We start from the raw sequence: 25,117 nt of genomic DNA, 5'->3' as shown, positions 1-25,117 counted from the left end.
TTTTTTTTTTTTTTTTTTTTTAGTAGAGACGGGGTTTCACCATGTTGGAGGCCGGTCTCGAACTCCTGACCTCAAGTGATCCACCTGCCTTTGCCTTCCAAAGTGCTCGGATTATAGGCGTGAGCCACCACGGTCAGCCCCAACAAATGGCTTTCGAGTGACATATTGAAATCATAGCATGTGGCTAATGTTCTATTTCTAACAGACATATAAGAAAAATTCTGGTGGGCACAGTGGCTCATGCCTGTAATCCCAGAGCTTTGGGAAGCTGAGATGGAAGGACTGCTTGAGTCCAGAATTGAGACCAGTCTGGGCAGCAAAGTGAGACCCCGTCTCCTCAAAAAAAGCCAGGTGTGGTGGCATGCACCTATAGTCCCAGCTACTTGGGAGGCAGAGGCAGGAGGACTGCTTAAGCCCAAGAGTTTGAGGCTGCAGTGAGCTTTGATTGCATCCACTCCACTCCAGCCTGGGTGACAGAACAAGACCCTGAAAAAAAAAAAAAAGAAAGGCGAGGGGTAGGGTGGGGGGCGGGGCAGGAAGGAAAGGAAAGATTCCTTTCTTCTTTATCTCAAACTCTCAATAGGCTACCCTTCAATAAACTGGAATGAAATAATATTCTTTAAATGGTCTCATGTTCCAACTGACCTTTTAGGATTCAGGAAAAATATTAATAAAAATTATTAATATAACTTGTAAGTAATACAGTGTCAGGAAAATGCAAAAATAATAATCCTGTAGAAAATGACATTTAAAAGTACACAAACAGGCCGGGCGCGGTGGCTCAAGCCTGTAATCCCAGCACTTTCGGAGGCCAAGACGGGCGGATCACGAGGTCAGGAGATCGAGACCATCCTGGCTAACACGGTGAAACCCCCTCTCTACTAAAAAAAACAAAAAATTAGCCGGGCAAGGTGGCGGGCGCCTGTAGTCCCAGCTACTCGGGAGGCTGAGGCAGGAGAATGGCGTGAACCCACGAGGCGGAGCTTACAGTGAGCTGAGATCCAGCCACTGCACTCCAGCCTGGGCGACAGAGCGAGACTCCGTCTCAAAAAAAAAAAAAAAAGTACACAAACAATGGTATACATGGTTAAATATTACACAAAAGTATCCCTTTACTTTTCATAGACATGTGGCTATTTGCATAGGTTCAAAAAAAACATGTTCTCCTTCCTACCAGGCAATAATTAACAAATCACTTTTGTAACCATGGCCATGCCACACATCTCATTAAAGTAGATATGGCAAACCCATTATTAACCAAAGCAGTCCAAGCAACTTGGCTGAGGTAAATTGACTGGTTCTTGGTTCCTGACTTCAGTATAGTATGTGGGCAGTATCTTACACATAAAGTAATGACAACCTCTTGGGCTTGAAAAAGCCTCCAGACAAAGTTAACTCCTATGTTGTGGTAACACATGGCCCTAGTTTTATTAACTAGGCTTATAAGAAGGTCTTTGTATATTAAACATAGCCTTTTATCACACTCACATAGTAAAACTAGTCATCAAATTAATGATACTAAATTAGAAAATCACTAAGCAAATTTATGGTCAAATCCATGCTTTAGGAGAAAATTTGGAGGCAAGACTGACACCTTAACCAGAGGCCATGATAGGTAAGCAATGCACATCACAGTTGGGTCAGAAAACAAAAAACAATACTGCAGTAAAGGATCAACACAGCAAGTCTTGATTGTGTAAACTTTTCACATTCCAAAGAAATGTTTGTCCTGTGCCCAGATTCAAGATAACCTCTAAGTCCTTGGACTATCCTGCCTGATATGAACGTTTTAATTTACCTGGGAGCCTTAGGCCATACCAGATAGTCTAAGCTAACAATGTGATTAATGGTGAGATCCTTAGGCCATGTAGTATCAGCTCCAACTTTGGAGGGGCTGAAAACTGAAGGTCAGTCACATGGGCTATCAGCCATGCTATGCCTACGTGACCAACCCTCAAGAAAAAATCTGGACACTAAGGCTTGGTGGAGCTTCCCTGGTTAGCAATTCTCCAAGAATGTTGTCACACATTGTTGCTGAGAGAATTATGGGCTGTCTACATGACTTCATGGGCGAAGGACAACTGGAAGCTTGTGCCTGGTGTCCCCTGGACTTTGCCCTATGTGCCTTTTTTCAGTTGCTGATTTTAATCTATATTCTTTTGCTATAATATACCATAACCATAACTTAACAGCTTTTGTGAGTTCTATGAGTCCCTCCAGTGAATCACTGATCCTGATGGTGGTCTTGGGGACCACCCGAGATAAAACACTGAGGTAAGGTTAACAACAAAAACAGTCACCACGCTGTCTAGTTCTCATTTCCCATGTAAATGAAACCTTGAGCCTTTCCTGTAAGTTACTGTCTAATAACTATATTCCTGGTCTTGGCAATGCTGATATCTAAGGATACATGATGACCTCTGATATGATGATTATTTGAGGAAACTGTTTTCCACCATGAAAAGAATAACTAAACTTGGTGACTTTGGCAGGAGAATCACTTGAACTCTGGAGGCAGAGGTTGCAGTGAACTGAGATCGCATCACTGCACTCCAGCCTGGGCAACAAGAGTGAAACTCTGTCTCAAAAAGAAAAAAAAAAAAAGAGAGAGAATCAAACTCTACTTTGTGGCATTACTTATGGGAACGCTCTGAGAATCAGAAATCAAAGGCAAATATCCTACCCAAATACCAAAGGCACAGCCCTCTTTCGACTTGAGAGCCATTCTGTAAAAGAATACAGAAAAAAGAACTCTGTTTGAAATTTTGGCTTAAGTGTCCACCATTTAAATCATTCCTTGAGAGAATCAAAGAATGTAATACTGATAAAAATTTTTCTAAGTTTATCAAAAGGGAAGTTATATACATAAAATAGAATACGTTTTTTTAAAAAATCAATTATTTTTTAGATTAAAGTAAAAGTAGATATCTTTAAAGTAACTTCTTTTTAACTCTGGTACTGAATTGCCCAGCTTTAAATTGGTAGTTTGGTTCATTTCCGGGAAAATGAAGGCAATAATGCTTTCTATGTTTTCAAGCATTTCGACAGTGCTATTCTCTCATATGTATTACATATTTTGGATAAGCTATCTCTGAAAATATTTTGCAAGATATTAAATATACTTTTGCTAGAAATTGTCAGTTATAAAACCATAAATGTTCCACAGAATTCTTGAGAGCGTTTTAAAATTTAATTTTGAGTGGGTTTCCTGTGCACCAAAATGGTTTACGTTTTAAAGAACACATTCGTAAAGTTAAAAGGACTTACAGTGATGAAGAGTGAAATACTTTCCAATTCAGCGAGATTCTGGACAACTGCCCTGTAAACATCAATCTTGTATTTCAGGCATGAAATGATTCACATTCTGTACTAGGTTCAGTAATAGGTTTTTCCAAGAAATACCAAAGGTCAATGTACATTTAACTTTAAGGCAAATTAACAACAACAACAACAACAACAACAACAAAATGCCTCTCAAGGTTTTTTAGAACCTATCCTAAAATTTACTTAATTATATTAAGCCGTCAGGTTGAAAAGTACATTATTTTACATTATTTTAGCTATGATTGGAATGTCTGGCTCACTTTACAATCCTCTTTTCTTAAAGACTAAGATTTCTTTCTTTAATTGTTTAGGTTTAGTAATTTGTAGTGGTGAATAAACTTTTACAAGTGGGTAGAATGCCATTATAATGGGATTATATTTGGTGGCCTTATTATTGCTCATTACCCTATAACACTTCTTCCTACCTTCTGATCATAGTCCAGAGCTGGAGAGTGGCTTTGCTGATATGGTTATAAGAAATCTGTTAAATAGGATATTAAAAGCCACAGAAATCTTCTCAGGAGTTACTTTATTTAATGAAGCTATCTTTCAGGTAAGATATTTATCTACTTACTCATTTTAAAATATTCAATCAGGTTGATTGCTTAGTAAGATGACATGTTTTTAAAGAGTACTACATTGGTGGTATTATCAGGTTTTTAATTTTTATGGTGCCACTGACTGTTGATGCTCAGAAAAATAAGGTTTGTCAAATGACAGATCTTTGCTCTCTTCAGATTGGAGACATGCAGATAGTTTTTCTCCCACAAATCTCACATCTTTATTGGTTGTAAAACTGTCTGAAGCACCCACAGAGCAAATTTCTTTCCTAATCATAAGACTCATGCTTGGTTAGATTTTACCCAGAGGTAGAATAATAAGGTCATTTTGTTAAGGGATTCATATTGAATATATTTATTTGCCCACATTAAAAAAGCAATATTTCTCTAATGTAAGTTGGCTAGTGTGTGAAACTTGAATTATATAGACCAGGAAATGCAACAGTATTGATTAAAATGAGACTTGTTATCTGTAAAACACATGAAACAGATACACAATATTTCTGGGATAAACAATAGATTGGCACACCCATAACAGGGGACTTGGGAGTATTCCTATTTTAAATTGGCTATTCCACTTTTCTCCACATCCTTCAAATTCATTCTCCCTGAATACTTATTAAGAGCCAACTTTTTCTTCCCCCCAAAACATTTAGGGTTACATTAAAAATGACAATCCAGTACTCACAAAGTTTCACAAAACATTAGCTACCTTAATTTTGTGTGATGCACTCTGATTTTTTTTTTTTTTTTTGCTGATGGGAGTCTCATGCTGTCGCCCAGGCTGGAGTGCAGTGGCACGGTCTCAGCTCACTGCAACCTCCGCCTCCATGGTTCAAGCAATCCTCCGGCCTCAGCCTCCCAAGTACCCGGGATTATAGGCACATACCACCATGCCAGGCTAATTTTTGTATTTTTAGTACAGACGGGATTTCACCATGTTGCCCAGGGTGGTCTTGAACGCCTGAGGTCAGGCAATCTGCCCGCCTCGGCCTCCTAAAGTGTTAGGATTTTACAGGTGTGAGCCATCGCACCTGGCCACATTCTGGTATTTTCAATGCTATTTTATATCATTTAAAAAATGCTGGCCAGGCGCGGTGGCTCATGCCTGTAATCCCAGAACTTTGGGAGACCGAGGTGGGCAGATTTCCTGAGTTCAGGAGTTCATGATCAGCCTGGGCAACACGGTGAAACCCCATCTCTAATAATTAAATATAAAAAATTAGCCGGGCATAGTGGCGCACGCCTGTAATCCCAGCCACTTGGGAGGCTGAGGCAGGAGAATTGCTTGAATCTGGGAGGCGGAGGTTGCAGTGAGATGAGATTGCACCATTGCACTCCAGCCTGGGCAAAGGAGCGAGACTCCAATTTCAAACAAAACAAAACAAAACAAAACAAAAAAACGGTAGTGACCTGCTAAATTGATTTGACAATCCACCAGTAGGATATGACTGTATATCGTACGAAAAACACTGACTGGATCCAACCAATGAGGAGGCTGAAGTATGTAGAAATTGAGGGGCTTAAGTTCATAAGGAAAGTCAATGGCAATCCTTAGCATAATTCTGTGCAAGTCAATAGTTGGCCTCTAGAATATAACCTTTCTGTATAATTCTTATTGTTCTGTTTTAGTCTAAGTCATTATTGCTTGATTTTCCCCCATGTCTCCACTTACCTCATTGTTTCATACCCACTGTTTCCACTTATGCCTTTGAATTTGATTACAGACTGGCTATGGCCAGCATATGTTTGAAATTACTAAAGGAACTGGTATTTTCAATCAAGAAGCTTAATAAAGAGTGAAAATCCTAGACCAATACTGCTACCAAGCAAAAAATTTAAAAAGGTGAAGGTATATAAATCAAGATAGTTAGAAAATGAAGAAATTACAAACAGGCCAACTTCTAAAGCACTTTATCAGTAGACGAGAACAAATATTTAGTAGGCAAATATTTATTGAGCATCCGCTGTGGTAGTCATTATGCCTTTCATGTCACTTACTGTTTTCTTCCTTTTAAATATATATGTCTTATCTCTCCTCAAGACTATAAGCAACTTGAAAACAGAATTCCATAGTAGCTAGTACAGTATTCTGAGATCAATAATTAGAGATCAATAAATACGTACTGATGAACAAGTTTTATTTATTGGATACCAATATCCAAATAAAGGACTCTTGGCTCTCAAACCTCTTCCTCTTAGCATAGTATCAAAGCAAGCACCATTCTGGTGCCCACTGTTGGTGGAACCACACCCTGCCCCTCCCCAAACAAACAATACTGGGCTATTCCTTTTTTTTTTTTTTGCTTTGAGGCAGAGTCTCACTCTGTTGCCCATGCTGGAGTGCAGTGGCACGATCTCGGCTCACTGCAACCTCCGCCTCCCAGGTTCAAGCAATTATTCTGCCTCAGCCTCCCGAGTAGCTGGACTGCATGCCACCACGCCCAGCTAATGTTTTTTGTATTTTCAGTAGAGACAGGGTTTCACTACGTTGGCCAGGCTGGTGTTGAACTCCTGACCTCAGGTGATCCGCCTGCCTCAGCCTCTCAAAGTGCTGGGATTTCAGGCACAAGCCACAGAGCTCAGCCCCAAATGGAAACTGGATCCATCTTTATCAATAATGAGAACACACCCAATAAACCTACCAGGAAAAAAAAAAATTCACCTAATTCCTTAAGAAAACAATCTACAGCAAAAGTAACAACAAACTCTGGCCCAGACATTATTTTAAGTCTTAAATTTATAATTTTTCTATGTCTAATTCTCCTTACATGAAAAAAAAACAAAAAACGAATTGAAAGAGAAAGTTACATGAAAACAAGTAGATGGAATATGAAGAAAAAGGCTGAGGCATTGATAAGGTTTATTTAATTACCAATAACTAAATTTATTTTCAGATGAGTGACAGTCAATATTACTTTTATTTATCCTCATCTCATTTAATTAAAAGGTGCAATAGCACTAAAGAGTTTTTTAAAAATCTCACAGTTGCTATTATGCCTTAGTGAGGGTTGTCTTGTCATATGTCTGAGAGTCGGCTTCTACTTATCTAAACATCACCTACAATTAAATGTTCTCAGTAGGTAAAGCTTTAGTTACAGCTGAATAGAGTTCCAGGAAACCCCATTAGGAGTTTCACTATTTACTCTACACCAATAATGGCAGCTGTTGCATTTCTGTCCACAATACACACGCTTTCCATTGTGCATAACCAACCGGCCTCTTCCCCCCTTAGATTGATTTCTCACATTACAAGTAAAATTTTAATTTAATTTTTGATGTCTTATCATGGATTAAGAATACATATTTAGGCCGGGTGCGGTGGCTCACGCGTGTAATCCCAGCACTTTGGGAGGCTGAGGCGGGGAGATCACCTGAGGTCAGGAGATCGAGACCATCCTGGCTAACACGGTGAAACCCCGTCTCTACTAAAAATACAAAAATTAGCTGGGTGTAGTGGCAGGTGCCTGTAATCCCAGCTACTCGGGAGGCTGAGGCAGGAGAATCGCTTGAACCTGGGAGGCGGAGGTTGCAGTGAGCTGAGATCGTGCCACTACACTCCAGCCTGGGCGACACAGCGAGACTCCATCCCCACCAAAAAAAAAAAGAAAGAAAGAAAGAAAAAAAGAGTATACATTTATAGTTAAAATTATACTTTTAAAGTAAGACAGCTCTCACATCTACCTGCAGGTATAGAAAAAAAAAAAGAAAAAGAAAAACGAATAAAGAAAGCCACCAAAAAAACTACATTGTCTACATTATCCCAGCCAGTTAGCTTACTATGTACTAAGTATCTCCCACTTTAATCTTACATTGTTGAAAACTGAACATTTCCCTCTGACCCTCCTGTCTTTATCTACAACCTAATAGAAATAGCTGGGTTGCCAATGATCTACCCAAGTACAGCTTATTCAGGATTCCAACTCCCATTTCCAGTATCAGAATATAGTCACAATACCTGCTGCTTCAAACACTAGAACTTTCTGGCTTCAGTTTCATCAAAATTGAGACCTGCCTTGGCTAGAAAATTCCAATTCCATTATTTCAATTTCTAATTACATAAAAACCAAACAACTCTGTTTTTTACTTAAGTGAACAAAATCTGTGAAATCATACCGAGTTTCTGCTAGACAGAGCACAGCTGTGAGGTTGCTATAGCAACTCTTGTACACTGACCATAGACAGACTGCTCCACCCAAGAAAGAAATCTTTTGCTCCACCCGGAGGAGTCAAAGGCTCTGGCAAGCAGGCAGTCTGTGAGCTCAGTAGCTGTGATGAAGCAACAAGACACCATTCTTCATTGCCTCTCAATAATAAATTTCACCTCAACAACCACACCATACTCCAAACCAATTTGCTGTGTGTGGTTATATATTTCAGCACCATGATAGGACTGTGTTCTTTACCCCCTCCCATTAGAAACCTGTGCTAGGAAAGATGCCAAAGCCATTTCCCTTCAGGCACACAGGAAGAGACAAAAACCAAAATAAGTGAGACTATTCCCACATTTACCAACAATATATTTAGGTGTTTGCTTTTAGGCTTCAACCCATGCAAACATGTATTCTACATTTTTTTTTGGCCACTCAGATTCAAAAAATATTTATTGAGTTTTTAATAAGTGCCAACTCTTCTGCTGAGTGCTTTCCCATGTTATTTCATTAACTCCTCACAACAAATTAGTATAGTCCTGTGAGAGATATAATAGTATAATCCTCACTTTACAGATGAGAAACTGAGGCTCCAGAAAGTTATTTGACTTGTCCAAGCTATTAAATGTTGGAGTCCCAGAATTTGAAACCAAGTTTCCCAGCTCTGAAGTCGTGGTTTTTTCCTACTACACTGGACTAATTTTTAAGAAAATTGTCAATTGAAATATTCCATGTTCCTAAAATGTTTTTGTTTGTTTGTTTGTTTTTGTTTTTGAGATGGAGTCTTGCTCTGTCACCAGGCTGAAGTACAGTTGTGCGATCTCAGCTCACTGCAACCTCCACCTCCCGGGTTCAAGCGATTCCCCTGCCTCAGCCTCCCAAGTAGCTGGGATTACAGGCATGTGCCACCACACCCGGCTAATTTTTGTATTTTAGTAGAGACGGGGTTTCACATGTTGGCCCAGATGGTCTCGATCTCCTGACCTTGTGATCCGCCTGCCTCGGCCTCCCAGAGTACTGGGATTACAGGTGTCAGCCACTGTGCCTGGCCGGTTTTTAAATTTTTAATGATAATTTTTAAAGCAATACATCTTCACAAGTAATGACTTTATTAATAACTAAATATATTCAGCCACCTTCCTCAATGTATAGAAAACAAAACCACAGAACTATAGGTCTGCATTATGGTCCTGGTGGATAGCAGAAAGCTAAGAAGTTTAGCACAAAGCTAAGCTTAAACTATAAAACTCATATCCTCAAGGAGGAAAGGCAAAGTAGAAAAACAGGTAAGGTGATACAACTGAGTTTAGATCAAACACCCTATGGAACATCTCCAGGGCTGAGGAGCTAAGGATGTGAATGAGGAGGGTGAAAGTTGGCAAAGAGCACATGCACTATTTACACCAGGAGGAAATTTTGATCTCTGCCATTAACTGCTTTCAAGGACAATTCCAAGTATCAACGTGCCCATCTTCAGTCACCGCCCCACTTCCAGGTATGGAAGGTCTTCTAACATGGTATCTCTTCTCACCATTAGAATGAATTATAGTTCTCCTCCTCCCCAAAAGATCCATAATTACCAACTTTTTCCTACACAAGCTTCTTGGGAATTACCTAGGAAAACAGACAAACTGTCTTTTAAAAATTGCTCTCCTTAGCTTCCCAAGATCCTGACCTAAAAATTCTTTCACATCTATAGCTTGAACACTCCATCAGCTGTGGATTCAAAGAATTCAGTAAATACGTACTTCCAACTCTGTCCCTTAGGAATCACCATCTCTTAAACTGCTACCCTATATTTGAGCTCCTCCATTCCATTACACCTTTTCTGTCTGTCCTCTATTTCTACTTCAGTTCATGACTCTAGTCCCCCAGCTGCTTCAGAGGATTTGAGTGAGAAACCAAGAGTTCAGGAGAGTCATACTGGCTCCCCTAGGCGCCCAGAAAAACGATCAAGTGCAAATTTATTACAAAGCATGCATACACAATGACATTTTTTGACATTATTGATTTTAAAATATAAAAAATTAAAATATACCATACTACCCTGAATTTCTGCTGGATGAGGTAATTTAATGTCCAGCTTCCTCTTCCTCCATACTTTCTTGTAAAAAAAAAATACCACTTTTGTGGGTCCTAGAAATTCAGTCTCAATTTATACTGATGGACATTACACACAATGCAAAGAATAGAAGTCAGCAAAAGTTATAAAGTAGTAAGATAAAATGGATCATTATTTTTTTTTAAAAAAACTAGTTTTGTAAAAGAGAATGGGAATAGCAGATGAAAACTTCTGCAACTGAATTACTGTCTCCTAAAAATTAAGTAGCTATGGGTTCCTATTGTCTCATAAAACTTGGATTAAAGGCTTCTTCATAAAACTGTCTAATTGTTAAGCTTTTCCTTTTCCAAAAGAGAAAAACATTTCACAGCTCTAAAACAAAACAGAAAGAAGACACCAGGAAAGCTAAATGATCTTTCTGAACTCTGTTCATTTAACATTTGTTTTTAAGGTTACAAACCTATGAAAAGTGGAATGAATGGTACTTGTAGCTCAGATTTAACTCAATTTTGAATATTGTCAATCTAGTACAATTTCTCAAATTTAGTTTAAGATATCTGCAAAGCAAACAATGTTTCTAAGGCAAGATGAGGTTATAGGCTTCAATCAATAAGAAAAACAAAAAAGCAATTAATTTATTATTTGGAACCCAGTAGGTCATTAGGCATTAATTTAAAAATACTGCAACTTCATGTCTTATAGAAGCTAGAAACATGATTCAAAATGTCACAAAGTTATATTAAATTAAAACCACTTTAGACAATTCAAGGTCTCATTGACAAAGTTCATTAAGGTGACAGTTTTGCTATTTTGTTACTGTTCCCACATGATATCATCTCTTCTCAATTTCATTTGAAGATTATGAACTCGTATTGGATGAAAGCTGCTGTTTTTCTGAAAAAGTTTAGTGTCAGTCAAACATTTTCTGGGGCTATTTTTTATGTTCTTTGATCCTTTACGGTTGCTGTCTTCTTGCTGAATACCTGAAGCTTCACTCATCTTTGAGTTTTGAACTTTTTGCTGCAGTTTACGGACCTGGAGAGAAAAAAAATCTAACATTTTAGTCAAAAATATACTAAAAATATATTCCAAGATAGGTTGAATTGATGGTTTAAAGTTAAAAAGTTAAAATTGAACATTAAAAAGTTCAATTCGGTAAGTTTTTAATTTATTGAACATCTATTACATGCCTAACACTGTGCTTGTCAGGTAGAATTACAATGAAGAAAACAGTTCTTACTTTCAAGGAGCTTACTGCTCCTATTAGTGAAAAAAAGCATATATGTGATAACTAGAGAATACAATGAACCAGGATAACTTTGAATAAGACAAAAAGTGTATATGTAAGAAGGCCAAAGTAAGATAAGGTCAACGTGGACTGCAGAGACTGGGGGGAAAGGTTGTATGTAAGATAACTGGTAAAAACCAGAGAACAGAGAGCAGAGAGAAGAACCTTTCTGGTAACATTAACAGCAAATCTAATAATTGGTTCTAGGAATGAGTATCAAGTTTTGAAAATTATACATACATACACGTGTGTGTATGTATGTGTATATATATGTGTGTGTGTATAAATATGTGTGTTTTTTTTAACTGCCATTCAGGAGTACTTTAAATTCAGGAATACCTTTGTGTACAAATACTTTTGTATATTCCTGAATTTAAAGTACTCCTGAATGGCAGTTTAAAAAAATGTCAAGGGAATAACTTTATCACCTTGAGTAGTATATGGTAATAGTGGGGGCAGACAGAATTAAACAAAAACAATACGTATCAACTAGCCAAAACCCATTTCTTCAAAGTCTAACCCATTACTTAATCTGTTTCACTTGAGCATAGGTTGAATTTGTAGAGCTGACCCAGACTTTGGGTGAGTACCTAGTTCTCTATTTAGTTAACAATCAATTTTTATTACAGATATTACATTTATCATAATAAAATGCTTAAAATTTATACTGGTATAACTATTATGGAATATATATCATGTTTTTCAAAATACAGTATATATCTACTAGCTGAGTTTTAAAAATGATCATTCTTCTATTCCTTTCAAGTTTCTCTTATGCAATTTCAAGAAAGTGTACAAGTTGTATAATCTTCACTCCAAAACATACAGAAATTTTTACTTATTATAGCCTTAAAAGCCAGTAAAATAATATTTGTTTTAAAAATTTCATTTCTTTCTTTCTTCCTTTCTTTCCCACAATAAGAATAAAAGTAATAATATTCTGCATCTTTTATTACTTTCCTATAAAAGGCAGGGAGCCTTATTTGTGACATTCATATATCATTAACTTATATGAATGATGATTTTGTCCATAGGCAGATGGCTACATGAGGTGACTTGAGGGTTCCTGGGAAAGGCTCCCTCTGCCTTCTGCTCCAGCAGTGTAATAGTGCTGCAAGTTCAACCTACAGAGTCATTATCTTGGAATTAAATATTATATTCCATGATTTTTCTGTTAAAATAATAAAACTGTTAGCTATTCTTAGTTATTACATCTTAACAGAAGTATAGAGTTTTCCTCACCATCCCTGTCCTACTCACTATAGCTAGCTGAGTATAGGTCCCCAGGGAATGGAACACAACACAGCCTGTTTTGGGAAAGGGGAAATCATGCTTTAAGGACTGGGGCACTGCTTGGGAGCCAGGTTTATGTCTGGTAGTGAATAAGAGACCTGCTGACATAAGGGGTATCATTAAGGCATTAGAGGAGAGAAGGAAGAGGAAAAAGAATGCTAAAAGGGTAATTGGAGGGCTGCTAAGGCAAGTTTAGTTTACCTCACAATTTCCCCAAAGCAATTTCTGAATACATAACTTAACCTATTTGTTTACTTAAAAAATTTTAACTTGGAGAGTTACGTAGGAGGTCCATGTTATTCCAGTGGGACAGATGGCTCTATTCTGTCATAGGCCTAAGTGACTACCATCCATCTTTTCACTAAATCCCATATACAGACCTCAAATTTGGAAAGTCGTACAGAGATACAACACTGAATCCACATGTTTTATCTTTTTATTAAAATCTCTTACTAAAGCCTTCTTACACTGTCTTGATGCTTCTTCAGTTTGGAGATTTGTTCTCCTTTAATTTCCATTTTCTTGACTAAACACTCTAGTTCACATTCTATGTCGTCACAGACTGAATGGCTTTCAGTTTCCTTCATTTGTTTCAGTAGTTCTTGGTGCTCCCTATGAAACAATAGCAAATATTAAGCACTACTATAGTTTATTGCATATATGTCTTTGCCATAATTAAGCAATTTTCTGTTCAATCATAAATTTTAGTCAGACTTAAATATTAACCTTTAAAAACAGCCTCTTTCTTTAGGGTTGTTTAATTAAATCTACAGTAACTATAACCAGGCTCCTGCGATTTGAAATTAAATACCTTTACAAATATCTTAAGACTGCTAAGCAACTTTAAAAAATATGTGAATTCCTGATGCTCATAGCTCAATGTAGTAAAATGTGTGATGTCTTTAACAGAGGTATTAAAGGGCTTTCTTCCTCATTATTGATATAGGATCTTTGGAAGAATTCCAGCTGTGGAAGTATTTGCCTGAAAAATTTCTGGATTTGGAGTTAGCCTACTGAAATGCTGTTAACAGAAACAGCTGTATCTTCTACAGATGTCTTAGGTCAAAGAGCTGGTCAGCCAGATCACATAGTTCTGGAATTTCTATTGAATATATATTTAAGCAAGTGGGCACAATATAATGTATCCCATATGGAAATCTTCCTTACTATAGATGCTTCAAAATTTGTAATGCAGACCAGCCAGAGTCTAAAACAAGGAATTACATTCCTACTTGTCTAATGAAATAATTCATTCAGCTAAAAGATTCTAAAACACAAAAAGAGAGCTTTTCTTATAAACGCTTTTGTGAGTTTTAATCTAAGGTCATCAGATCCTATATGTTAGAATGACAGTAGTAGCTATCAGTCCAGATCCTGGGAATACAGAAATACCTTAGAATGAAAAAGTAGTAGTTATAAAGAACTGAAATTTTAAATAGTAACAAATACAATGAAAAATAGTGACAACAAATCTTTCCAAATGGCTAAGTAAGGCCTTTAAGAATTTATAAGTGGTATTGTTCTTAAGACTAAGAAGAAGTGATATGGTACTTCTCCTGATAAAGAATAAAAATTGCTGGCCAGGCATGGTGGCTCACGCTTGTAATCCCAGCACTTTGGGAGGCTGAGGCAGGAGCACTGCCTGAAACCATGAGTTCAAGACTAGCCTGGGCAACATAGCAAGACACTGTCTCTTAAAAAAAAAATAATATAAACACTTACATGCTCATTTGGTCCAGCTCATCTTGCATTGCCATCAAAAGTTCAGATAAATTGTCACAAATGGAAATGGACTTTTCTGAGTCACGAGGAATAGCCTTACACCAGGAAGTTGTTCTAGAAGGCCTGGGGAGACATCTAGTCTCAGCCACGTTAAAAGGCTTCTGAAGGATATGTGGGCCACGATGTTGCCTCCTCTGCAAAAGATTTTGCATACTTGCATTCACAGAAGAGTTTGCACTGGTGGACTTATGGGAAAAGAAACAACTGAGAATAATTTTAAATGACTGAAGATATTTTAATAGCACTTACAATGAAACAGGATTTTTTTTGAACAACTATCTTCATTTTATCCCCTCTCACCTTTTCAGCCACAAAAGGCAGTGCTCCAAACTTTGAACAAATTCGCCAAGGTGGTCCTCTCTTTATACATTTAGTTTTCTAGAGATTGACAAGAAAAAAACATAAATAAGAAATTATTTTAAAAGTTATTTATGATATGAAGAACTCTCAAAACTCAACAGAAAACAATGCAACTGGAAAATGGGCAAAAAGATATGGACAGAAATTTCACTGACAAAGACATATGTATGGCAAACATATGAAAAGATATTCAACATCATTAATTATGGAAATGAAAGTTAAAATTAGTGAAATATCACTGCACATCCATCAGAATGGCCAAAATAAAAAATAGTGACAATACCAAATGTTGGCAAGCATGCAGAGAAAATAAAACCACTCACATATTGTTGGTGGGAATACAAAACGGTACAGCCATTTTGGAAGACAGTTTGGCAGTTTCTTATAAAACTAAAAATGTACTTATTACATGACCCAACAATTGCTCTCTTAGGCATTTATCCTAGAAAAATGAAAACTTACGTTCACATAAAAACATGTATACAGGCCGGGCGCGGTGGCTCAAGCCTGTAATCCCAGCACTTTGGGAGGCCGAGACGGGCAGATCACGAGGTCAGGAGATCGAGACCATCCTGGCTAACACGGTGAAACCCCGTCTCTACTAAGAAATACAAAAAACTAGCCGGGCGAGGTGGCAGGCGCCTGTAGTCCCAGCTACTCGGGAGGCTGAGGCCGGAGAATGGCGTGAACCCGGGAGGCGGAGCTTGCAGTGAGCTGAGATCCGGCCACTGCACTCCAGCCTGGGCGACAGAGCAAGACTCCGTCTCAAAAAAAAAAAAAAAAAAAAGTATACAAATGTTCATAGCAGCTTTATCTGTAATAGCTAAAAAATTGGAAACAATCGAAATATCCTTTTTTTTTTTTTGAGACGGGGTCTCATTCTGTCACCCATACTGGAGTGCAATGGTACAATCTTGGCTTACCGCAACCTCTGTCTCCCAGGCTCAAGTGATTATCCTGCCTTAGTCTCCCAAGTAGCTGGGATTACAGGTGTGTGCCACTACTGCCCGGCTAATTTTTGTATTTTTAGTAGAGACCATATTGGCCAGGCTGGTCTTGAACTCCAGACCTCAAATGATGCACTCGCCTTGGCCTCCCAAACTGTTGGGATTACAGGCATGAGCCACCATGCCGGACTCCAGATATCCTTTAACAGATGAACAGTTAAATTGTGGTACATCTGTAATGCGGAATATCACGCAGAAATAAAAAGGATGTATTGATACATACAACAACTTGGATGGACCTCAAGGGAAAAAAGCCAATCTCAAAAAGTTACATACTGTATAATTCCATTTATATAATAATATTGAAATAATAAAATATACAGATGGTGAACAGATTAGAGGTTGCCAATGTTCAGGGAAGGGGATGTGTAGCTATAGAGGGATTGCATGAAGGAGTCTTTTAGTGGTGGAAGAGTTCTGTATCTTGATTGTTGTGATAGTGACATGAATCTACGCATATGATTCTCTCATAAAATCTACACATGTGATTTCTCTCTATGTAAAACTCTCCTACTGCTGTACGTTACCATCTAAAATTACAACTCTAATCATGTCCCTACTTTTCTCAGAAGCCTTCAATAGTTCCTGTTTATAGAATAAAAGTTCAAACTCTTAACATCGCATTCAAGGTCAGCCATTAGCTCACCCCAAGCTGTATTTTCCACTTTAACTTCCACTACGATCTCATCTCACCCCCAATACTGGACTACTACTTATAGGTCCCTGGAAAAACCAACAATTCCCTCAGACTGTAATATATTTTTCCTTATCTCAGTCTGTCAATATTTAATTCTTCAAGGCTTCCTTTAATATTGCTTCTTGCATTACCTTTCACATATTCCTTTGTCTACATAGCACCACAACACTTTGTTTGTTTAAACCTCTATTAATCTTCTATTATACTGTTTCATACTTATATATTTATCTGTTTCTCACAAATTCCTGTCTTATTTTTTTTATCACCTAGAGATACCAGTCTATGTACATCAAAATGTAAGAGTTGAATGAACTATGTCCAGGACATGGAGAAACAGTGTGATAGGAAGCAGGTCTCTCATAGAGGCTTCCTGAAATCTAATCCTACTTTCAGCAACTTTAGCACTCCCTCCGTCTTTAAAAAGAGACACCATTATTTGCATACCCTGTGAACTTGGGATTTGAACTAAGTACTTCCATGAAATGATTCTGCTGTTAATACTCTCTTCTCTTCCAGGAGTCACCTTTTCTTTCCTTCATTTCTTTTATCTTCTTCCTGTACCTTCACTATTTTTATAATAAATAGGTAAACTGAAAAAAAGTTCCATTAACTCATCAGAGAAAGGATGCCATAAAACATACATGCTGGGCAGTATGTGTTCCACTGGCAAATTACTTACAGTGATTTTTCTATTTGGTTTTGTAGCTGTGAATCTCATTGTACAAACAAGACACAAAACAAATATTTAGGAAAGGAAACAGGCAAAATAAGTCATATTGGGAAAATATTGTTCGTTATTATAGTTTGAAAATTCTTTAAAATGAAAAAATTATGAAAAATACAGCCCAAGTATTGAACATTAATTTTTACTTATGTAATAAAAGAGTAGCCAAAGTTAAGTATAATGTTCTCTCCATTATTTTATCCACAAGCTAAGCATATGGCAGTGGCCAGAATTCCCAAATAGCATCTCCTGTCTCCCACAGCAAATGACACAGAGCAACACTCACTCCATTCATATCTGAATAAATAGTCATAATGGCCATCAAAACCAAAATTCCAGAATCATAAGATTAAAAGGGATTAAAAACTTTTTTCATACCATTATATATAATTAAGAAGGGTTACTTGAATAGAATACATTCAAAACATCAATTCATCTAAACAAAATATTGGTCTATGAAGTACTAACTCTCCAATCCTTACTTTTAGGCAAATTCACAAGAAATAAGCATAGAAATTACATATAACAATAAATTCCCTATATAAATGACTTTACAGACTTAACAGGTCTGTAAGAAAAACCCTTATTTTTTTATTGTGTATATATTACATAAAACTGCTTTCAGGATCTATTATTTTTTCAATATCTACTGTGTTGTTTAGTGCCTCTTTTATAAAGTATCACAAAATATATTTCTCCAGAAGTTTAGAAAAATGTTAATCTTTCTAGAAAAACTGGAGTGCTTCCTGTTATTTCACAAAGATAGCGATACTGTCCATTGTATGTTCCTTTTTGGTTTGGTTGTCAAGCAAACTCAGAGCTAAATTTTGTACATGACTGCTGCTACTTTTTAAAATCTGAATATTATGAAATTTTCTGTCCTTATACCCCAAACCATCATCCATTACTTGGCACGCATTATTGCATGTCTTTTATTATATATCTTCAAATCCTTTTGGGAAAGGGGTAGGTATAAGCATTAAGAGGGTGTATAAGTCAGTATTAGCAAATAAAAGTATAGTTTGGGAAAAAGTTTTATATGCACACCTTTGAAGATGTCTTCTTTTCCTTGGAGTGCTTTAGATTTGAAACTGAAGACATTATAATTTTACTGATTTCAAGTCCAGTTTGAAGCTGTAATATTTTTTTAAAAAGTTATAACATTGATTTATAACATGCAAAAACATTGTAATGAGATATCAGGTCTAAGTTTATAAATATAAAAATGCTTTTTGAAGAAGAAAAGAAAATTCAAGATACTGTTTTTGTACGTGTGAAGGTCACTAAGTCTATTGGTAATTACAATACTTTTCTGTTTATAAAAGAATAAATTATTTAATATACATATAGAGATCAAACTGAAAACAATCTATCCTAGGAGTTCCTTCAACTGAGAATATGTGTATTTGTCAGAATTTCAAAAGATTAAAAGATCTCTTGGTAATACATCCACATATCATACTGGCTGACTGAGAATTTCATTATTATAATGAAAAGACAATTTAGGAAGCAGAAATTAGAATCTAGAACATAGGTTTCAGTTAATGAAAATAAAAATATAATAAAACATATATGGTTTACTGTGATAGATTATATAGTGCCATATTTACCTCAGAAGCTTTGTCTTGAAACAGCTTACGTTGATGTTCTTCTTCCTTCAGTTTTTCTTCTAAATGTTTAATCTTGTCCTGCAAAAGAGTAAAAACTAAGATTGTCATATAAAAACTAGAGTCAAATATCCTTTGTTTCTTTTCCAAATAGAGTCCTAGGGGGTCCTGATTCTTAAGAGTTTGGCAAATTAAGGCAGAAAATAAGAAAAAGGAATGGCACAAGACGTTAAGATTTTTCCTGGTTTTCTTCCCACTTCTTTCTTTGCTCCTTTACCTTCTATTACACACAAGGAGAAAACAAAGGGAAAACAAAGAATATACACACACATAGGCTTTATTAATTTCCAGCAACAAAATCATTATGATGAAACTTTTAAGGGTACTAATGGTGTAGAAGGTCAAATAATTATAGTCTTGGGTCTCAATGTTTCATTCAAAACATAAAAAAAATAAGTTTCTACTATTTGCATATATATGATAAGAGTGTAATTTTGGGAGAAGAGTGAAAATACATAATAGAAATATACAATGTGGTCCTTGTTACTTAAGAGCTTATACAGATTGAGGATCCCTTATCTTAAGTGTTTGGAACCAGAGATATTTTGGATTTTGGAATATTTTCATTACTAGTTTGGCATCCCTAATCCAAAAATTCTAAATCCTATATGCTCCAGTGAACATTTCCTCTGAACATTATATTACTGTTCAGAAAGTTTTGGACTTTGGAGTACATCGGATTTTGGATTTTTGGATTAGGGACACCCAACCTGTATTGTATGAAAAGAAAAAAAGAGTAATATTCACAAAACAATAAAACAGCAAAGCAAGGAAATAACTTGACAGGGACTATATATATGTAACCTTATATACGTAAGTATTATATCTTATATCTGTGGTGTGGTTCAGAATAGGAGGACAGTGCTATTTCAAAGTGAGAACTTCCTGAGTGTTGGAGAGGTCAAGGAGGACTTCCTAGAGGAAGTACAACTCTAAGAAAACCCTATAAAATGGAAAGAATTTGGAGGGAAAAAGGATGAAGAGGGGAACTGGTATAGGCTTAAGTTGACTACGAGTGGTGAAAGACAATTTTTCAATACTCTTTAGGTAAAGTATCTGACAAATAAAAATATCCCGCCATATTAGAAGTCAAAATTGCAATTTCACATCAAAAGACAGCTAGCTCATTCATACTGTGACAGAACACATTAACTTTTCACTCTATAGGTGAGAATTCATATCTGGATTATAAAAAGCTGTAAATGAAGTTTTATAAATCTAAGATTTACTCTACATTCACATAAAATACCAATTATGCTTAACACTAAAGATTTATTCCTGTTGTCATCACTTCAAAGAAAGCTTACCTCAGCAGTTTTCTGAGTTGTTGTAAGTCTAAAACACTCTTTTTCTAAGACATCAAGCTTTTCAAGTTTTGCATACAGCTTAATCTGATCTTGTTCTTTTTCCCTCTGAAGCTGGGCCTAGAAAGGATAAAAATAAAATAACAACCCTGAATTTGGCAAGTAATGCCAATGGAACAAGAATAATACAATTTCTGAGAATTCAAAACACAATGTAAATATCATAAGAAATATGTACATAAATGCACATACTTTAGGTGCTTACAAGCAAAAAATAATATCAAACATGTTTTGTTATTTATTTTTTTCAATCTTAAAGTCATAATTTTTTAAATTTAAATTAAAAAAAATTTTTTTTTCTGAAAATCAAACACTTTTAAGAAGCAAATATAACATGCAAAAAAGGCCAGGCGTGGTGGCTCATATTTGTAATTCAAGCACTTTGGGAGGCTGAAGTGGGAGGATTGCTTGAACCCTGGAGTTTGAGACCAGCCTAGGCAACGTAGTGGGACTCCTCCTCTACAAAAAACTTAACAATCAGCCGGACATGGTGGTGCATGCACACCTGTAGTCTCAGCTGCTTGGGCTGCTGAGATGAGAAGATTGCTTGAGCCTGGGAAGTCAAGGTTATGGTAAGCAGTGACTGTGCCACTGCACTCCAGTCTGGGCAACAGAGTGAGACCTTGTCTCAAAAAAAAAAAAAAAAAAGCGCAGATTAGATGTGTTATATTAGCATCAGTGAAACAAACTTGTTTATGCATCTTTATATAGAATATAAATTAATTCTACTACGGAAAACTTTTCTTTTTTTGAGAGAGTCTTGCTGCTGCCCAGGCCAGAGTATAGCAGCGCGATCTTGGCTCACTGCAACCTCTGTCTCCTGGGTTCAAGCGATTCTCCCTCCTCAGCCTCCCAAGTAGCTGGGATTACAGGCCCCTGCCACCATGCCCTACACTAGGTTTTGTATTTTTAGTAGAGATGTGGTTTCACCATGTTGCTCAGGTTGCTCTTGAACTCCTGACCTCAAGTCAACCACCCTCCTTGGCCTCCCAAAGTGCTGGATTACAGGCGTGACCTACCAATTCTGGCCTAAGAAAACCATTATTAACAAAACCTGTATTAAATAGTGTTATTTACAAGGTGACCAAACATACTCATTAACTTACCCTCTCTCTAACAAAGAAAAGCAGCTATCAGAGGAATAAAACATAAAAATAACATGGAGAAAGGGAAAGTTATATATTTTTTATATATATATACACACACACACACACACACACACACACACACGCACATCTATATGCTATTTTGTAATGGCATTTATAACCATACTAATGTAAGGTATTAGTAACAGGGGCAACTGTGAGGGAGCAAGAACTCTTTCTATACTATCTATTCAATTTTCTATAAATCTAAAATGGCTGTAAAAGATAAAGTCTAGGCCGGGCACAGTGGCTCATGCCTGTAATCCCAGCACTTTGGGAGGCCGAGGCGGGTGGATCACCTCAGGTCAGGAGTTTGAGACCAGCCTGCCCAACATGGTGAAACCCTGTCTCTACTAAAAATACCAAAAGTCAGCTGGGTGTGGTGGCGGGTGCCTGTAATCCCAGCTACTTGGGAGGCTGAGGCAGGAGAATCATTTGAATCAGGGAGGCGGAGGTTGCAGTGAGCCAAGATTGCGCCACTGCACTCCAGCCTGTGAGACAACACTGAAACTCTGACTCCAAAAATAAAAAATAAAAAAGATAAAGTCTATTAATTAAAACAAAACCAAAAACAATATCAATAAACAGAGTCTTGGTAACCTGTGGTTTAATAACATTTAGGTGAAGTCTCAGAGAAGAAGAGAGAGAGGTGGGACAGAATAATTATTTGAAGGATAATGGTTGAAAATGTTCTAATTTAATGAAAAATATTGACAGATTCAAGAATCTCAAAAGGTTCAAGCATTAAGAAACCACTTAGCAACATATTGTTGAAAACCAGTGATAAATGGGAAAATCTTAACAGCAGTCTGAGAAATGATGACACATTCTGCATAGAGGAATAAAGAGAACTCTGATTAGAAACTATGAGGTCCAGAAGGCAACAGAAACATAATCTTCAATGTGCTGAAAGAAGAAAAGATGCCACCTAGAATTCTATATCCAGCCAAAATATCTTTCACAAATGACAGAGAAATAGACTTTTCCAGATAAATAAATGCTAAGATAATTCTTAGCATTCTGATATTTTCCTTCAGATGGAAGGAAAATAATATCAAATGGAAAACAAAATCTACACAAAAATAAAAAGCACAGAAAATGGTAAAAAATATATATTTTTGTTTCCTAATTTTCCTGAAAGGATAATTGACCATTTGAAGCAAAAGTAATAATGTATTGTGGGTCATATGACATATGCAGAAATAAAATGTATGAAAACTATAGCACAAAGGTGAATAAGAGGACGCATATTGAAAGAGGATCCTACATTATATGTGAAATATTTTAATACAGATTTATGGCAGACTGTGGTTAGTTAAGAATACATATTTTAGTTCACAGAGCAGCTATTAAAAAGGATCATAATTTGTTTCAATATCAACTAGAGAAAGACCCTCATCTTATTCTTCTTCAGAATAGTTTGGCTGTTCTTGGACCTTGGCGTTTCCATATAAATGTTAGAATTAAATTCCCTGGTTCCTTAAAAATCTGTTATGTATTTGACCCATCAAAATCCAGTAGTGATTGGTACTTTTACCCTTCTGCCAAGAAAATGCAAGGATATTAGAACACTTTAAACTACTTTACTTCTTCCTAATATATAAGCCATTGTTCTGATGAATTTTAATTCTTTATATTTAAACCATATAAATCTTAATTATTGTTGCCTTATATAATATTCATTTAGATTTATCCACATTATTTACCATCTTCATTGCTCTTCATTTCTTCATGCATCTCTGACCTTCCACCAAAGGTCATTTTCCTTCTGTCTGATGTCCTTTAGTGTTCTCTTTAGAGTGGACCTACTAGTAACAAACTATCTCAGTCTTTTTAGTCTTAAAATGTCTTTATTTCTGAAGGATACTTCCCCCAAGCATAGAATTCTAGACCAGTATTTATTTTCTTTAAACACCTTAACTCTATCAGTCCCTTGTCTTCTGGGTTCAGTACTTTCAGGTGAGAAGTCAGCTATCACTTTAATTGTCGTCTCTTCGAATGTAATATTTTTTTTTTCTGGATGCTTTTAAGATTTTACTGTTTTTTTTTTTTTTTTTGAGAGAGTCTTGCTCTGTCGTCCAGGCTGAAGTGCAATGGCACGATCTCAGCTCACTGCAACCTCCGCCTCCCGGGTTCAAGCGATTCTCCTGCCTCAGCCTCCTGAGTAGCTGGGATTACAGGTGCCTGCCACCAAGCCCGGCTAATTTTTGTATTTTTAGTAGAGATGGGGTTTCACCATGTTGGCCAGGTTAGTAATTTTACTTTTTAATACATTTTGTAACATTCTTAGCCATTATCTCTTCAAATATTGCTTTTCCCCTATTTTCCCTTTCCTTTCCTTTTGAAACTCCAATTACACATAAGTTAGACCTCATTCTAACATTATGCCTCTTTTGCCTTTGAATTTTCCCATGACATTAAAATATTCTTCAAAAAGATACAAAATTATATTATCATTCCTTATAGAAAATATGCTCTCACCTGTTGTTCTAGGATCATGTTCTTTTCTCGCTCTACATTGAGAACCATTCTCTTTGTATATTCTAGTTGCTTCTCTAGAAGAGTACAACGAGACTGGGCTGAGCTTAACTGTATACTTATATCTATGAAAAAGACAAAATAATAACCAGTCAATTACCTGATTATCACATAGATCAGAGATTTGGTTATCACAAGAAATGTATTACGTGAATTCAATTAAGAGCTAAAAGTTCAGAGACTCTTTTATCTCTGAGTATTGACTCTCCCAGAGTTATGAAAATACATTTGTAAATAGCTCATTAATTACATAGAACTGGTTTAATATTGTCTCCTCCTAAAAATCTAGAGGGCACACTTCTGAAAGAGGAGGATGTCAGTAACTTGTGGGGTGATAAATATCCTGGTTGTTAATGAAAATAACATCATCTGGAAAAACAGAGGCTGAAAGCTTTTACCTATCAGTATATTTCTTCTCTTTCAGGAAACTCAAGTATATGCATCTACCACTCTCATTTTCCCCTGTTCTTGACTGCTGGCAGAACAGCTAATTCCACAGCAGAAAGCAACCTATTTCTAATCCTTTAGCTCTTTACTTTCCTTACCCCTTTCTTCTACTTTTGTCCAGTTACCTCAGAAATATTTTTCTCCCCATTTCTTCATTGTACTTCTAAGTTGAAACAAAAACTTGAGCCTTGTTTATAAGGATGAGTGTAGTGTAAAAATGAAAAAGAAGGTCGTAAGTTTTGAAGTGAAATTATGTAAAAGACTTATGTTCTAAATTTCTAACATTTTTCCTAATTTCCACAGAAGCCTCCCCCATTTGCCTATGTCTTCTAATTAACTTTGTTTTCCTCTCGTTAAATAAAATTCTTTTGTATACTTACAAGGGATGTAAAGGACCTCTTCAAGGAGAACTACAAACCACTGCTCAGTGAAATAAAAGAGGACACAAACAAATGGAAGAACATACCATACTCATGGATAGGAAGAATCAATATCGTGAAAATGGCCATACTGCCCAAGGTTATTTATAGATTCAATGCTATCCCCATCAAGCTACCAATGAGTTTCTTCACAGAATTGGAAAAAACTGCTTTAAAGTCCTTATGGAACCAAAAAAGAGCCCACATCTCCAAGACAATCCTAAGTCAAAAGAACAAAGCTGGAGGCATCACGCTACCTGACTTCAAACTATACTACAAGGCTACAGTA

General features: G+C 36.5%; 2 protein-coding genes across 4 annotated transcripts in view; both read right to left on the bottom strand.

The window, feature by feature from the left end:
* LOC105536577 (putative uncharacterized protein C6orf183) overlaps nt 1-8,049 on the bottom strand; it is a 61,408-nt gene extending 53,359 nt beyond the window's left edge. The window contains exon 1 of the mRNA XM_011975977.1: nt 8,001-8,049. The gene's annotated coding sequence lies outside the window, so the exon portion shown is untranslated. The remainder of the gene's footprint in view (nt 1-8,000) is intronic.
* Nucleotides 8,050-9,975: 1,926 nt separating this feature from the next.
* CEP57L1 (centrosomal protein 57kDa-like 1) overlaps nt 9,976-25,117 on the bottom strand; it is a 61,905-nt gene continuing 46,763 nt past the window's right edge. For 2 of the 3 annotated variants that reach the window (XM_011975946.1, XM_011975945.1), the window contains exons 4-11: nt 23,906-24,027; nt 20,223-20,339; nt 18,859-18,936; nt 18,296-18,382; nt 14,761-14,838; nt 14,401-14,594; nt 13,146-13,290; nt 9,976-11,132 (exon numbers count right to left, since the gene is read on the bottom strand). In XM_011975946.1, coding sequence (XP_011831336.1) covers nt 10,911-11,132; nt 13,146-13,290; nt 14,401-14,594; nt 14,761-14,838; nt 18,296-18,382; nt 18,859-18,936; nt 20,223-20,339; nt 23,906-24,027 — 1,043 coding nt within the window. In that variant the 3' untranslated portion in view covers nt 9,976-10,910. Of the gene's footprint in view, nt 11,133-13,131; nt 13,291-14,400; nt 14,595-14,760; nt 14,839-18,295; nt 18,383-18,858; nt 18,937-20,222; nt 20,340-23,905; nt 24,028-25,117 lie in introns of all 3 variants that reach the window. The other variant, XM_011975947.1, reaches the window with a different exon arrangement.

This window comes from Mandrillus leucophaeus, unplaced genomic scaffold (assembly GCF_000951045.1).
Source record: "Mandrillus leucophaeus isolate KB7577 unplaced genomic scaffold, Mleu.le_1.0 Scaffold160, whole genome shotgun sequence".
NCBI classification, from domain to species: Eukaryota; Metazoa; Chordata; class Mammalia; order Primates; family Cercopithecidae; genus Mandrillus; species Mandrillus leucophaeus.
Note: the sequence above shows the minus strand (reverse complement) of the source record. Positions and strands in the feature narration are given on the sequence as shown.